General features: G+C 39.8%; 2 protein-coding genes across 2 annotated transcripts; one reads left to right on the top strand and one right to left on the bottom strand.

Moving 5' to 3' along the window:
- Positions 1-6,579: 6,579 nt before the first annotated feature.
- Positions 6,580-7,555, top strand: LOC121749006 (glycine-rich protein 2-like). Its single transcript, XM_042143614.1, has one exon. The coding sequence runs from the start codon at positions 6,652-6,654 to the stop codon at positions 7,246-7,248; it is 597 nt and encodes a 198-aa protein (XP_041999548.1). The 5' UTR covers positions 6,580-6,651; the 3' UTR covers positions 7,249-7,555.
- Positions 7,556-8,004: 449 nt separating this feature from the next.
- On the bottom strand, positions 8,005-10,873 carry LOC121749825 (auxin transporter-like protein 5). Its single transcript, XM_042144478.1, has 8 exons — positions 10,643-10,873; positions 10,350-10,535; positions 10,148-10,260; positions 9,872-10,055; positions 9,687-9,784; positions 8,834-9,041; positions 8,496-8,753; positions 8,005-8,397 (listed from the first exon to the last, which is right to left on the bottom strand). The coding sequence occupies exons 1-8, from the start codon at positions 10,799-10,801 to the stop codon at positions 8,158-8,160; spliced, it is 1,446 nt and encodes a 481-aa protein (XP_042000412.1). The 5' UTR covers positions 10,802-10,873; the 3' UTR covers positions 8,005-8,157.
- Between the last annotated feature and the right edge of the window lie 3,962 nt (positions 10,874-14,835).

Genomic DNA, 14,835 nt, shown 5'->3' on the forward strand with positions numbered 1-14,835 from the left:
ATTTATATAATCATCCTATTCTTCAAATACTTAAATATATTTTATTAATATATTATATTGATCAAAATAAAGGTTTTCATATTATAGTCTCACAATCTAATACTATAATTTGAGTTTTTAACTCAACTACTAATATTAGTTATTATATTACGATAACTAAATCAATAGTTAATTAGAAAATTATACTAAATGGAATCACTAATGTATTAATATTAACACTTTGAGTAAAAATCTATAATCAATGGTTGAAGTTTAAAACCAATGATAATACAATGTTCTATAGCTTAAATTATACTACTAATTTAAAATATCAAGATATGCCAATATTATGTAGTCCCCATTAAAATAATAGCAATAATAACAATTTGACTATATATTATTGAATTTTGATTAATAAAATATTATATAATTAGTGTAATATCGTATTTCGAGGGATGAAATTGGGGAGAGACGTGTTGTAAGCCTGTCGATCCACCCCCAAAAGGTCACAAAAGAATGAGAATAGGAGATGGTTGTCCCTCTCCCCAGTCCATTTAGATGAAAATTTTGACATTTTATTTATTATTTAAAAAACACAAAATAATTATTTGACTTCAAAATTTACACACCACTCAAAATATACCTATACAACGGATTACTACCTTTTTTTTTGTTTTTTTTTTCATTTATTAACCTTAAATACATTCTAAATTTCTTTCTTATTAGGGTTCGCCCGGCGTCGACGAACCGGAACCACCACCGAGGACATTGTACATGCCCCCAGTCGCCGAACGCATTGATGTCGAACCCGCCGAAGCCGCCACCGCCAGAGTTCCCGTCGCCAGACATTTTGTGATGGGAGGTTAGATGAAAATAGATGTGTAGTTGTGTGTGAAATGAGGATGAATTATGAGTATTTATAGAGTAAAATAAATAAATAAAATGAAAAAACGGAAATATAACGATAATATTACCGTTTTTCATTTTTAATATTTTTTATTTAAATTTAATATTTTTTAAAAATGATTTATTGCGTCAGCCTGACGATGCCCACTCGCGGGCCGGCGAGTGGGCGTCAAGCATGGCGCCGGAGCGCGCCACGTCGCCTCGGCGCGTGGCGAGACGTCTCGCCATTCGTCACGGCGGGACGGAACGCGGAACGGGCTGGGGACGAGACGGGGCGCTGCAACACGTCACGCCGCCGTCCCGTCCCTTAGTGACGGAATACGGGCCACCCGCGTGACGCGTTGCGGGTGGCCTAAGAGCATCCACAACCGTGCTCTTGCCAGCGGCACGGTTGTGGGCCCGGGCGGTACTATTCATGCCTGCTCTCTGGCAAGAGCACAACACCCACAACTGTGCTCTTCCGCAAGGACGAGCACAATTAATATAAAATTCAATTACACAAAAACATTTTCATAATACTAAAATTCATTAAAAAAACCACAATAAAAATAACAAATTACAAATAAAATAAAAAGACATAATTAAAATCCTAAAAATTAAAAATTACATAATTAAAATACTAAAAATTAAAAATTACATAATTAAACTCCTAAAAATTAAAAATTACATAATTATTGGCTAATATAACCCGAGGAAGACTACGCATCCGGCGGCACCAACCCCAATTGTTTTTGGAGACCCAATATCATGGACTCGTGCGTTTGAAGTTGCGTGGGGGTCATAGTTGACCTATCGGCCAAATTGAGTTGGGCCAAAAGGGCCCACAACGAGTTGTTCGGGGGTGGAGGTGGAACATAGGGTGCGGGTTCGGGAGCAGGGGCAGATGGAGTCGCGGCGCGACGTCGTTCGGCCGCCGCCTTCTTCCTACCTTGCGGTCGGCGTCGGGAACCGCTTGGTTGGGCATCGGGGCTACCCAAGTTAGCTTCGGCGAGTTGGCTAGCCACTTCTTCGCCGGCGTCGGATAGGGATGCCGACCGTGAGCGTTTGGAGGAGACGCTAGAGGAGGATGTTATGCCTCCCTTATACTTCGGGTGCGTCCGCGTCTCTTGCCAAACGCTAAGATATTTGAACGACTTACCGTTCATGGATTGGTAGGTGCTCAGCGAGGCGGTGATGATGTCGACCTCGCTTCGGCCGCTCCCGGCATTCCGGGACTCCTGGATGAAATAGCCGTTGAACTTGCCAATTTCTTCGTTGGCTCGGCCGATGCAGTTGCGCACCATACTCTCGTTGCGCTCGATCGTTCCCGGCGGCCGGTGTGCATTGTACCGGCTAGAGACGCGCCACCAAAAGTGATCGCCGGATTGGTTCGTTCCAACCACCGCATCTTCGGAGATTTCCAAGTACGCCTTGAACAATCTTTCCATCTCCGCCGGTGAGTACGGTGTGCGGACACCGGCGCGAGATGGAGGATTCGGCATTTGGGAAGGGGCGCGAGGCCTAGGCTCCGGTGTCCACCCGTAGCGCCCGTCGGAGGCACCTTGATCGTCGATTGGGTATGGCCGGTAGCCACTCGGAACGCCCGAATCTTGGGTGAGAGGAGGGGCCGAATATTCCGTTTCCGGACTATGAAACGGTTGCGAACCGAACCATTCGGGGTTCCAACCGTGAGAGCCGCTTGGGTTGTCGTCGTTACCGGACATAGTGGTGTTGTAGGGTGTGAGAGGAAGATGAAAATGGATATGAGAGATTGATGATGAGAATTGTGTAGTGAAAGTGTGAATTTTTTGGAGTGAAATTGGGGGTATTTATAGATGAAAGTGTGTATTTTTGGGGTAAAAAAAATAAAAAAAATTAAAAAGTGGGGAAAAACGGTTATAAACGGATATAATTTTTTGGGGAAGTGAAATTTTTTTTTTTTTTTTTTATCGATTTTTTTAATAAAAATCCGATTTTTTTAAAAAAAAAATAAAAAAATGTTTGAAACCAACGGCTATGCCGTTGGCGAATGGGAGACTGCCACGTGTGCGTCCGCTGGCACGGACGTGCTCGATACATCGAGCAGCGCCGTGCCAGCGGCGCGGTTGCAGCGGTGGCGGTCCTTCGCCTTGCCGCTGGCACGGACGGCGGTGGCGCCAACCGCCACCGCTGCGGATGCTCTAATGGTTTAGCGGTTGAGTATTATTTTCACAAACATTTTTCAAATAGAAAGAACACTTTTGCATTTCATAAGAACAATTGAAATCAAAAGTCACTTTATTATAAGATGACAACAAAGTAGCCACTACAAATCAGAACAAAGTGTCATCTAGTCATTAAGTGAAATTATACAACATGTAATAACTGAAATCCAAGCATAAGAGCATCTGCAACGGTGGACGGACTGCGTCCGTCAGTCCGTGCCAGCGGCACGGAAGACGTTGTCTGTCGCTGCGCTCGCGCCGCTGGCACGACGCTGCTCAATGCATCGAGCACGTCCATGCCAGCGAGCAGGTGACGTGGCCGGACGTGATTGGGCAACGTGCATTTGAATTTTTTTTATTTTAAAAATCGGTTTTTAATTAATAAAACTGATTAAAATAAAAAAATATTTTCCCACTTTCCAGAAAAAAATATATCTGTTTTCTAATTGTTCAAAAAAAGGAGTCTGATTTTTAAAATTGTTCAAAATGTTTAAATTATGTATTTTTTTGTCTTTTAATAAAATGCTAGTTTAGATTTTTTAATGATTTTTTAATTAAATTTAATAAATAAAGTATAATTACTAAATAGAAAAATAAAAAAATAAACTCCATTTCTTAAGTAAAGATTGATGTAGTTTTATTTTTTAAATAAAAATTGTGATAAAAAATTGTGTGAGATTCATAAAAAATTGTGTGATGACCAATATTAGAGCATCCACAGTGGGGCGGACGATAGTCCGCCCGATGCATCGGGCGGGCTATCGTCCGCCATTCTAGCCATGCGGACGATGTCCGATGCATCGTCCGCGGAAGGATGGCGTCGGAACACGCATCGTCTGCAGTATCGTCCGCCCCACTCCGGGTCACGCGGACAATACCGCGGACGAATAAACTCGTTTTCCTTTTTTTTGAAATTTTTATCTATTTAAACCTCCATTTCTCTTCCATTTCCTACACCTATAATTCTCTCCCACCTCTCACCTTCCCCCACACACTAATATTTCACTCCCAATCTTTCTCACTGAAAAAAATAAGACCCGACGACGACTGGAGTACCTCGAAGGGCATTACTCGGGCCTTTTCGATTGCGTTCATGAGGTTGCGGCGGAATGCTTGGCCGAAATGGAGCGCGAAGCGGTGGAGCAGGCCCAGACGGTGCGGATCCCACGTCCGATTAGACGTCGGACGTTTGTCCGCCGCGAGCACGACGTAGCTCACCAACGTCTGTTCGCAGACTATTTTGACGAGCAACCACGGTGGGCCCCGACGGTTTTTCACCGCCGTTTTAGAATGCGGCGAGATCTTTTTCTCAGCCTTGTCCAAACGTTGGAGGCACGTGATGAATACTTCCACTATCGGGAAGATGGCATCAGCAGACCCGGACTTACGCCGTTGCAGAAGTGCACGGTTGCACTCCAGCAGTTGGCCTACGCCACCACGACAGACATGTTCGACGAGTACCTTCACGTCGGGGAGACAACTGGCCGGGAGTGCCTGAAGAATTTTTGTAGGGGAGTTGTGGAGGCTTATAGCAACACCTATTTGCGAAAGCCGACTGCTGAGGATTGTCAGGCCCTGATGAAGATGCACGAGACGACACACGACTTTCCTAGAATGCTAGGGAGCATCGATTGTACGCACTGAGAGTGGAAGAATTTCCCGATGGCGTGGAGATGCCAATTTATCAGTGGATACAAGGGCTGCGCGGAAGGATGTGAAGCGGGCATTTGGTGTGCTCCAAGCGCGGTGGGCAATAGTGAAGGGTTCGGCGCGGTTCTGGTACAAGGACGCCATCGCCGATGTCATGTATGCGTGCATCATCTTGCATAATATGATAGCCGAACACGAGGGTGCTTCAGTCACCGATTGGGGCGATGATGAAGGTGGATCTAGCTCCAGCACGGCGGCCCGGCCCACGTTCGAGGATTACCGATGGGCTTCAATGAGGTTCTATCTAGACAGGCCTCAATGCGCAACCAACAAGACTATGCTCATCTCTTGAACGACATGATTGAAAAAAGTTTGGGACCGTAACCGCCATTGAGAATTCGTAATTTTTTTTATTTCGTAGTGTAATGTTTGAATTTTAATGAAATGAAGTTTTTTTTTCTAATTTTTATAGTGTTTTAAATATTAAAATAAATAAAATAATTAGGACGGATTATATGGCGGCCTATAGGGCATCCCAGAAGGGTGAATGAAATGCTGTTGTGGCGGGGCCGCATAGGGCGCCCCAATATGGATGCCTACTTGTTTCATGGTTTTTTTCAAAATAAAGAAGCTGGCTAGTTTTGAATTTACAGTTTCACTTTCAGTAACTTTGCGCGTGAAGACTCTGCACAAACAGATACTGCAAAAAGATAGTTGGTTACAAAGCTGGCTGTGCAGTGCCCAATTATATCCATTTCAACACGCATATATTTCTACTGCTTTTTAATCCATTTAATTACTAATATTTTTAATTTTTTGTGTGTCACCCTTCCTCAATTAGTCAGTCATAGAATCATTTACATTTTGTTTTACATTTCTTATATGTAATTTTGAAATTTTGAATATTTAGTTTTGTATAGTACTGTACTCCGTAAAAAAGGAATAATACGACAGACTTGAATATGAAATGAAATGATGATATATCCTAAAATCCCTTAATAATAGTTGTAGCAGTTAAAATGTAGATATATTCAATTTAATCATTTCCGGAGATATATTTGGAGCAACTACATTCACATTGCAACATCAAAGAATAATATTAACACAAATCAATTCAAATTTTGGATAAAAAATTATGTGGATCTTGTCCTAGAAAAAAACCTTGATATAAATGAAATAAGATATTTGCACTCTAACCAAATGCTTTCACAAGATACGAAGTGTAAACAATAATGGTATAAATCAAATAAAAATGTTTCGTATACTAGCGTATATATGTGAATCTTTATACGAATAATAAAATTTTAAATTTGTTAGTTATACTCATAATCATTATATTTCTATTATTATCCTACACCGAGAGTATAACTAAATAGAACTCCACATTTTAACATGTTTAGGTAAACTGAATTATTCAATAAAAAATACTACCAGCAAAAAAAAAACTCAATATCTTGAATCTTTAGAAGCTACTAATAATAATTATATTTTTCCATTGTGATTTTTCGTCCATAGCTAATAATCATATTTTTCTACTGTGATTCGTTTGTATCCATTTGCTTAAAATCTATCCCGAGAGCGTATAATTAATGATTTTTTTCTCTAAATAAGGGAGGGGAAATAAATGAATGGCAATCAAATCGAGAATCGAACGGTCATATTATTGGCCGTTGGATTTCCACGACAAAATCCACCCGTCACTTCGATTCCCCAGTAGAGATAATTATTAAAAAAAAAAAGAAAAAAAGGAAAAAAATCACGGACCCCACTTCGTAATTTTCAAGCAGTTGAATAACAAAATCAAGTCCGATGACGTGGCGTGCTGAAACAAAATATAAATAGCCACGCCTCTGATAGCCGACGAACACAAAGGTATAGAGAGCGAAAGGGGTTTTATTAAGTGAGAGAGTGTGAAATTAGGGTTTGGGAAACAATGTCTGACGGCGAAGTGAAGAAGGGATCTGTCAAGTGGTTCAACGATCAGAAGGGCTTCGGCTTCATCACTCCCGATGACGGCACCGAGGATCTCTTCGTTCACCAATCCTCCATCAAATCCGACGGATTCCGCAGCCTCGGCGACGGCGAGGCCGTCGAATACACCGTCGAGTACGGCAGCGACGGCCGTGCCAAGGCGGCCAACGTGACCGGACCTGATGGCGCATCTGTGCAGGGCAGCACCCGCGGCGGAGGCGGCGGTGGTGGCGGTGGATACGGAGGCGGAAGAGGCGGCTACAACGGAGGAGGAGGCAGGGATCGTGGCTACGGAGGTGGCGGCGGCGGCTACGGAGGTGGCGGTGGTGGCTACGGAGGTGGCGGTGGTGGCTACGGAGGAGGTGGCGGTGGCGGCAGCGGCTGCTTCAAGTGCGGCGAGAACGGTCACATGGCTAGGGAGTGCCCGACCGGAGGTGGTGGTGGTGGCGGAGGTGGCCGTTACGGTGGTGGTGGCGGTGGAGGCCGTGGTGGCGGCGGCTGCTACAACTGCGGTGAGGAAGGGCATTTCTCTCGCGAGTGCCCTAACTCTAACCGTTAGATCTGCTTCCTTCTCCGTCAGTAGCTGTTTCCGAGCTTGGTTTATGTTTATCTTTGTTTTCTGATCTGGTCTAGTGGTCTAGGGTTTCTCATATAGTACTGCATAATGAGATTTCTGGTGTGGGCAAGACACTTTTGGTTTTCTCTACTGTCTGTTCCCCAGATTTCTCATGTTTCCTTAGGGTTTGAATATTTTGAATGTGATGTTGGTTTATCTCTATTTTTGTCCACAAATGTATACATGCGTACATGTGTGAACATGTTGGTTGGCAATCTATCAAATGAATTGAGTGTTTCTCTATTTTAAATGTTTCTTCTATTGGCCATTTTTCAGTTCATTATATTCCCCTGTTTTTTAACTTGCTTGAATCAAAATCGATTAGGACCGGAGATGGAAACCATAGTTTGATGATATATTTCTCTCGAATATGTTAATGATATATTTTTTCCCTATTTGTAAGTCCCAAATTGATCCGAATTAGTGATGTTATGTCAAAACTTAGCTAATTTACAAAAGCAACATCGATTCAATTTTGTTTGGCATCGTGAGTATTTTAATAGCGACGTTGATATAAAATGATTAATCTGATATCATTTAACGGGAGAGAAATCTTTCGAATATTTGATGAGTTCTTCGATAACAAAACATTTTATGAACCTCGAACATTTTTGTCTGTTTGAAGTTTTAATCAGTAATATAGTCGAGCAGTGAATTTGTATTTCGCGGGAACCATTTAGAGACGATTTAGGCAGTGGATTAATTCACCAATAATGCCATAGTTTTGGCTTGAACATTCTGGACTCTTCTTGAAAGGTACAACCAAAAGAAAGCTCTCCACACTAAAATTACACACTTTTTTTTCTCAGAGAACGGCACAAAATTGTTTCATCGTTCATTTACTGAATTGACTCAAAGGGCGTGGTGATGGGTAGTGTTAGCCCTGAGAGGTGGCATTGGAGGCGGCTGAGGTAGGCATTGGTAGCATTTGGTGAAAAGCCCAAATGTGTCGATTTGGTTAATGAAATTAGTCATACTAGCCCATCCACCAAACCCAAATCCAACAATTAGAACCCACACTACCACAAATATGTTGATCAAATACGCACCCACCCATCTCCCAAAGTACTTCGAAGGCTGCTCCACCGCATTCTGCATTAGGCCAATAAATATGTAGGCTCAAATTAACCTCTTGATCTCGAGCTCGATAAGTATTAAAGTTCAAATTTGTGGGATAATGTGGGTGTTACCTCTCGTGCTGCGGCTGATCTGAAGGTGAAAATGTGAGCCAGGGCCGGGATAATGTAGACGGTAAAGCTAACGAGGAGCGATCCGACGGTGGAGTTGATGGGGCCGAAGAACGGGAAGATGATGGCCAAGAACCAGATCGGGATCACCACTGGCAGCCGCGCCATCGCCCTCTTGCACAAGCTCTTGCACTCGTGCAACCCTATGGCCTTCTCCCACACGAAATACAGCGGGGTGCAAGCAAATCCGAATGTTATAAACTGCACAAAAAAAACAACATTAGTGTTAACAGATGGCCTCAATGAATGGCCTTACTAATGGTGTGGTTTCAAGATTTTGCCTGGTGGATTAGCATCAAGATTACTGCCATGTCCTTGAATGGAGATCTTGGGAGGAGAGAGAAAGCATTGGAATGATTCAGCAGCAAATCCCCAAAAGCCCAATACACAGCTGATGCAGAGGGGAGGGTCAGAGTCAACACATATAGTGTTGCTAAGAGATAAATGGCCTTGAATTTCTGTGGCTTCCACATTGCGTGCATGATTTCTCTGTCCCAACACCAAAAAAACATCCAACATTTATGATTTGTCTGAAAAAAACCCAATAAATTCACAGCATTGAATACTAAAGCACACAACCCCCCACATCTTGCTACCTAGAGACGGTGTTATCTCTTCATTAATTGCTCTTACTAAAAAGAAATCTGTACCCTTTATTGTGTAATGTCATTCGTAGCTCATTAGGACAGAGTGTGCATTTATGTTAGGACTTTACAATTGAGTCAATACAAATATTTCAACCTTTTTCACTTGCATCAATTTTATCATAAGGGCTTTATATGAACAAAAGTGAGGCTTTATAGATACACTCTCCAAAGGGCAAAAGTGTTGTGCGTTTCTTTTCACCTTAGCACGCCTAAGGAAATGGCAGTGTTTGAAAACGACTAAATATAGCATGAAAAAGGCATGACATTGAACTTTAAAGAATTGTTTTATGAAAAATAAAAGTGATTGCTCACTTGATTCCATGTCTGGATGTCTATATTTGTCAATGTTCAGTCCCTTTTAAATTTGTATAAAGCTTAAAGAATCTCAAAACTCCCTGCAAATCTACCTTTTAACCCCCACCAGACACAGCATTTGTAATAGTAGTAGTAGTAGTAGTAGTAGTATTTTTATATTTAAATGTCTTACACAGTCACAGCATGTCCCCCAAATGTGTATAGAATGTTTGTGGCTCCAGTGAAATACAACACCATCTTGGTTGGACCCGAGTGCGTAACGCCCTCGACCTATATTATAGACGACGCGGCGCAAACAAATTATCATTAGTGACTCGTCGTAACCGAATAAGTAAAATGAAGCGAGTGAGTTGGTACCTGGCCATGAAGTAGAGATGCAATGGTGAGGTACCAAGCTGTGTAAGTGGTCATGATTAGGCCAAGAAATGACCAAATCCTATAGTTGTGGAAAGATGGGATGAAAACAGTTGTTGCACAACATGCCCCAAAGATGTATGTCCATGTCCTCTTGTCCAAATTGTCATTTATGTAGTAGATATTGCTGCACAACAGTTTCAAACAAACCAATTTCTCATACAACTATATATAATAGTAGTAAACTTTAAATCAACAGAAATTCAAAACAAACAGTACCTAGCACAAGCAATGAGTTGAATCACAGATCCAAATAAGAGGAAGGTGCAGTTAAATGCCAAGCCCACATTCCTCCAGTGCTTCCCAAGAAGCCCATCAAGAACTTCAAACCACTATTTTCCCCCCCAAAAAAGTAACCCAAATTAGCAAAACATGAAATTAAAAATTCCTAGTAAAATAATTGTATTATTATTATTATTACCTGAATAACATGGTTCCTAAAAACCACCTTCTCCCTCTCCTTTCTAGTCCTATACTCAACATAGAGAATGCTAATGAGATATGCAGTCCAGCTCCCAAGCAATCCATAAAACAGCTGGAACAAAATCCCTGACGTCATCCCCAGCTGCGAGAATGAATACGGCAACGTCAGCAGCACTTGAGCCACCTGCAAAACTCACACCCATTACTTGACTGCTCGAATTTGTTCCCCAACATTTTTCTCAACAAAAAAATTTTAATCTTTTTTTTATAGCATCGAAGAAAATTAGGAACCTGGTTGGAAGCGCAGCTGAACCAAGCGTCGTAGGCGGAGCCGCCGTGCCAGAAGAGCTTCGAGATTCTTGATTTCATGGTTGAGAGCTTCCCCTCGGCCTCCATTTCCACGTAGTTTCCGACCACCGTGCTCTCCGCCGTCTTGTCGGAAAACTCCATCTCTCTTTCTGTGTTTTAGTGTGAACTCTCTTACGGAAATGTGAGTTTGCAATGCAACATGAATTGAAGAAGCCTGTGTGTCTATATATATACACGGTGGGGGGAATTTTAATAATGGTGAAGAGCGACTTTGGGAAGGGAGAAAAGCACGCTTTTGTAGAGGTTCAAAGCGCTATTGTGTAAGGTGTATTTTTTTTGGAGAACAGGATTTGATTGTTTTTTTAAGTTTATTTAATTTGTAATAATATGATGGTCTTGTCTTATAGTGTGGGAGGGTTTTGATTAAATATAAGTTTATGTGATGCATAAGTATTAGTTTAATGTTACTTAGTTGTATAAGCGTGACAGTCCTGTCCGCACGAGGGGGTCTCTAATTCCGAGATTAATTGTTAATTAATCTTTTCATACATGTCACGGTGGGAGATTAGTTTTGTTTCCTTTCTTTTAAAAAAGAGTAAAAAATACTCCGATTTGTTTCCTTCCCTTCTCCTTCATATTTTTTATTTTTGCTAGTAATATTTATACTGATTAATAATTTTAGATATCGTCAGTAGCCTACAATGCGGTGGAGTAATTCGAATTCGACAAATATTTATATTTGGGGCATTCCAAAATACGTATTTACATAATGATAGTACTACTGTATTTCTTTTAGAACATAAAATAAAACAATAAAAATAAGGGGTTAATATGGAGAATAATGAGAAAATAGACCAAATGATTGCAGCTAAACGGGCGTGGTCGTTTTGCTAAGAATAATATTTACTGTACTTAATCAGAGGGGTAAAATTGGGAAGCTACTCAATTTATGAGGGCTCGAGATTCTTTGCACAGCTAGTCCCTAAAATAGTCTTATTTTCACATTAGTTCAATGCAACGCATACATTATTATTTGTTGCATTATATACTACTCCAAGTTATTAGGGATAAAATGATGGATTGTTACTACGATAGAAACTTTATTTTCCGATTTTAATTACACTTGTTTTATATAGTATCGAGTTATCATGTAAATTACTCATACTAAGATGTGATGTAGTATTTGTAGTGTATAATTAATGCGAATAGGTAGTACTATATGCTTGGAACCAAACACTAAAAAAAGTTACATTAGTTCATCATGTGAGTTTGCAATTACTTTAATTTAGCAACTTCAGTTTTTGTAAAGAATGGAGTACAGTTCTGACAATTATCAACATATAGGAAAAAATTATGATATAGAGAATAAACTTTTATCATTATTAATCATTATTCATTATTCATTATTTTCAAGAAGATGAAATGGTACAGGCATGCTTTTCAATAATACTTTTAACTGTTTACAGCTTTTACTCATATGTAGCTCTCATAACTCATAAGTATTGCAAAAAAAATACTCCATTATTAATTTTTAAATATATTATAATTCCTAAGTTGTTTTTGAAAATACAAATAATCTTACATGTGTATGTTACTTTCATAATCTGACCAATTACAAAACATAACTTTTAGAAATCTAAGATAGAAAAAGTATATAATTTCAAAATTTTAATGGAATTATTCAAGAGTTTATTGAGTTATACGATAGACAAGATGAACAAAAGAAAAAGTTTTTATCTTTATTTACGCTTTTGCAATTAAAGTAAAAAACATGTGTGTTTCTTGTTTTTAAAAAGGTCATAGTTTTGTACCAAAACTTCAACAAATAATCATTTAGATTCCATTCTAATTTCATTGTTTTCTTCTTTGGCAAAACCATACAACCCATATACATTTATACAGCCTTATGTTTACCTTTTCTTTTTTGTCTTTTCTTCCAGACACATTAAATATTACAGTACAGTACATTTTTGTGTGTGTGACAGAAATTATTAAATTTGATTCTGTCAATTAATTTATGACTTTAATTAGTGTAGAAATTAAAGGGTACATTCTAAAATTTTGGATTTACCTTTCAAGGAAAATCACTATTCACCCACCCCTCGCAAAAGGATAAAGAAATTTAAGATCATATACTCCAAATAAATCAATAATTAATCAAACTGAATATAATACGGTACGTTTTATTCCCAAAGATAAACCTTTACATTTTAATTTTGTTTCATAGATATGAACATGTTATGTAATTATGGTTTTATTTATGTGCATCAGAAACATAGTGATTGTGAAATTTGTTGGAGAAATGATAAACCGTGACAATGGACCAGAAACATTCTCTGAAAATTTGTCTCCCTTTTGACTGTCTCTATGATCATGACTCAGGTAATATAAAGTTATAAACCACTTTGAATTTCAAAAAAATATTTTTATTTTATTTTTATTAATGCGTACTATTATTTAATTACTTTGTGTGCACTTTAACCATATTTAAAACGTTTTAGCATTTTTTGTCCCTTATAAATAGCGAACTTCCATCCATCGATTATATGCATAAATATGTTAGCTGTGTTTTTTTTATTTTATTTTTTGTTTTAGTTAATATGTCTAAATACACACTATATGACTATATGAGTATGTATGTCTTAAGAGAATATCAATAATTCGGAAAAAAATGGTCATTATATCTAGCGTGCAATATTAACGTTCACGCAAAGTTACATAAGAGACAGATTTTGATATTATAATTATTGATGATGATGACAATAATTAACACTAATTTAACCAAAAATTAATGTTAAGAAACACTCAAAAATGAAATATGCGACTTTGCCACATTGGGGTGCGATGTATTTATGTTTATGGAAATGATTAAAAGGGACTTTGTTGGGTCAATATTTTCACATATTTCTTTTTAGTACACAAAATATTTGCTGTGCTTTCATATCTCGAACATGAAATCCAATTTTCTATCCCAAATTAAAGAACATATTAACTAAAGATAATATAACTTAGATATAAAATCTTATTACCCACGTATATAAGTATCTAGTGTTTAGGGATGCAGTAGATGGACTATACTAAAATGACAACCCTAATTAAAATAACAACCTACCACTAATGAGGACTCTTAGAGTTAGGAGCACATTCAACCTTAGTCTGCCACATGGCAGACTTGTTTGCCTATGTATCGCAGATTGCTTGGATCTAATGTTTAGAGCATCCACAGTGGGATGGATGTCCTGACAGACATCCCGACGAACTTCCCAAAAACACCTCCTGCCACGTCATAAGGACATCCCACTGCACTGCCACGCCACGTCTTAAGGACATCCCACTGCACAATGGCGGACATCCCTACGGACATCCACAATAATAAAAATTCTCAAATTCACCAAATTAAACAATTTACGGAATTAAAATTTCGACATGAATACGGAGAAAATGCAACCACTCTATTTAAAACAAAAAATATACATAATTATTAAAAAAAATACATAGTTAAAAAAAACAACCTAAAGCTTCGACAAATGCAGCCCCCGTCTCACTCCTCGCCGTCCTCGCCGCCAGGCCCGTCGGGCAGGGGTGGCATCCCCAAATCGCGCCGCATACTGTCGATGACATCCTTCAGCATAAACTTATATAAGGGGTCAGTCGTTGCATACCACTTATCCATGGTGATTAAAAGTGAATCATGTTGTTGTATGCGGGCGAGTGAGGGGAGCTCGGGATCGATCTGGGAAGGAGCTGCCGATTGGACCTCGGGTCCGGACCCGCTGGCGCTTCCCCTTGCCATCCGCATCGCGGTCTTTTGCCCAACCGGGCGACGGCGGCGGGAAGACGATTGAGGGGTCGGGAACTCTGCCTCGGCGTCAGGGAGTTCGTGGGAACCAACACTGCTGCTGTACTCCCCGAAGGCATTGATCTTCGTCCGCTTCGGCCAGCCAGCTCCAACACACGAACTAAACTTTGCGGAAGTCTGCACTACAAGATAGACCTCCCAATATTTGAATTCCACGAAACTCAATTCACTGTCGTGGATCTGCTGGTAAGACAGAAGCTTTACATCATCGGCGGACATTGGGGATGTAGTATGCAAAACTAAAGTTACTACATCTCACAATAAAATTCAATTTTTGGTCATTGGTATTGTTATAATGATTTGACGAGATTGCAAT

Source organism: Salvia splendens, chromosome 9 (assembly GCF_004379255.2).
Source record: "Salvia splendens isolate huo1 chromosome 9, SspV2, whole genome shotgun sequence".
Taxonomy (NCBI): Eukaryota; Viridiplantae; Streptophyta; class Magnoliopsida; order Lamiales; family Lamiaceae; genus Salvia; species Salvia splendens.

Excerpts from the sequence above, each read along its gene's own strand:
- LOC121749006 (XM_042143614.1), top strand. The coding sequence starts at position 6,652 with ATGTCTGACGGCGAAGTGAAGAAGGGATCTGTCAAGTGGTTCAACGAT.
- LOC121749825 (XM_042144478.1), bottom strand. The coding sequence starts at position 10,801 with ATGGAGTTTTCCGACAAGACGGCGGAGAGCACGGTGGTCGGAAACTAC. Across the intron at positions 10,536-10,642 it reads TCAGCTGCGCTTCCAACCAG|GTGGCTCAAGTGCTGCTGAC; the intron begins GTTCCTAATTTT and ends TGAGTTTTGCAG. Across the intron at positions 9,785-9,871 it reads CATCTCTACTTCATGGCCAG|GTCGAGGGCGTTACGCACTC; the intron begins GTACCAACTCAC and ends TCTATAATATAG.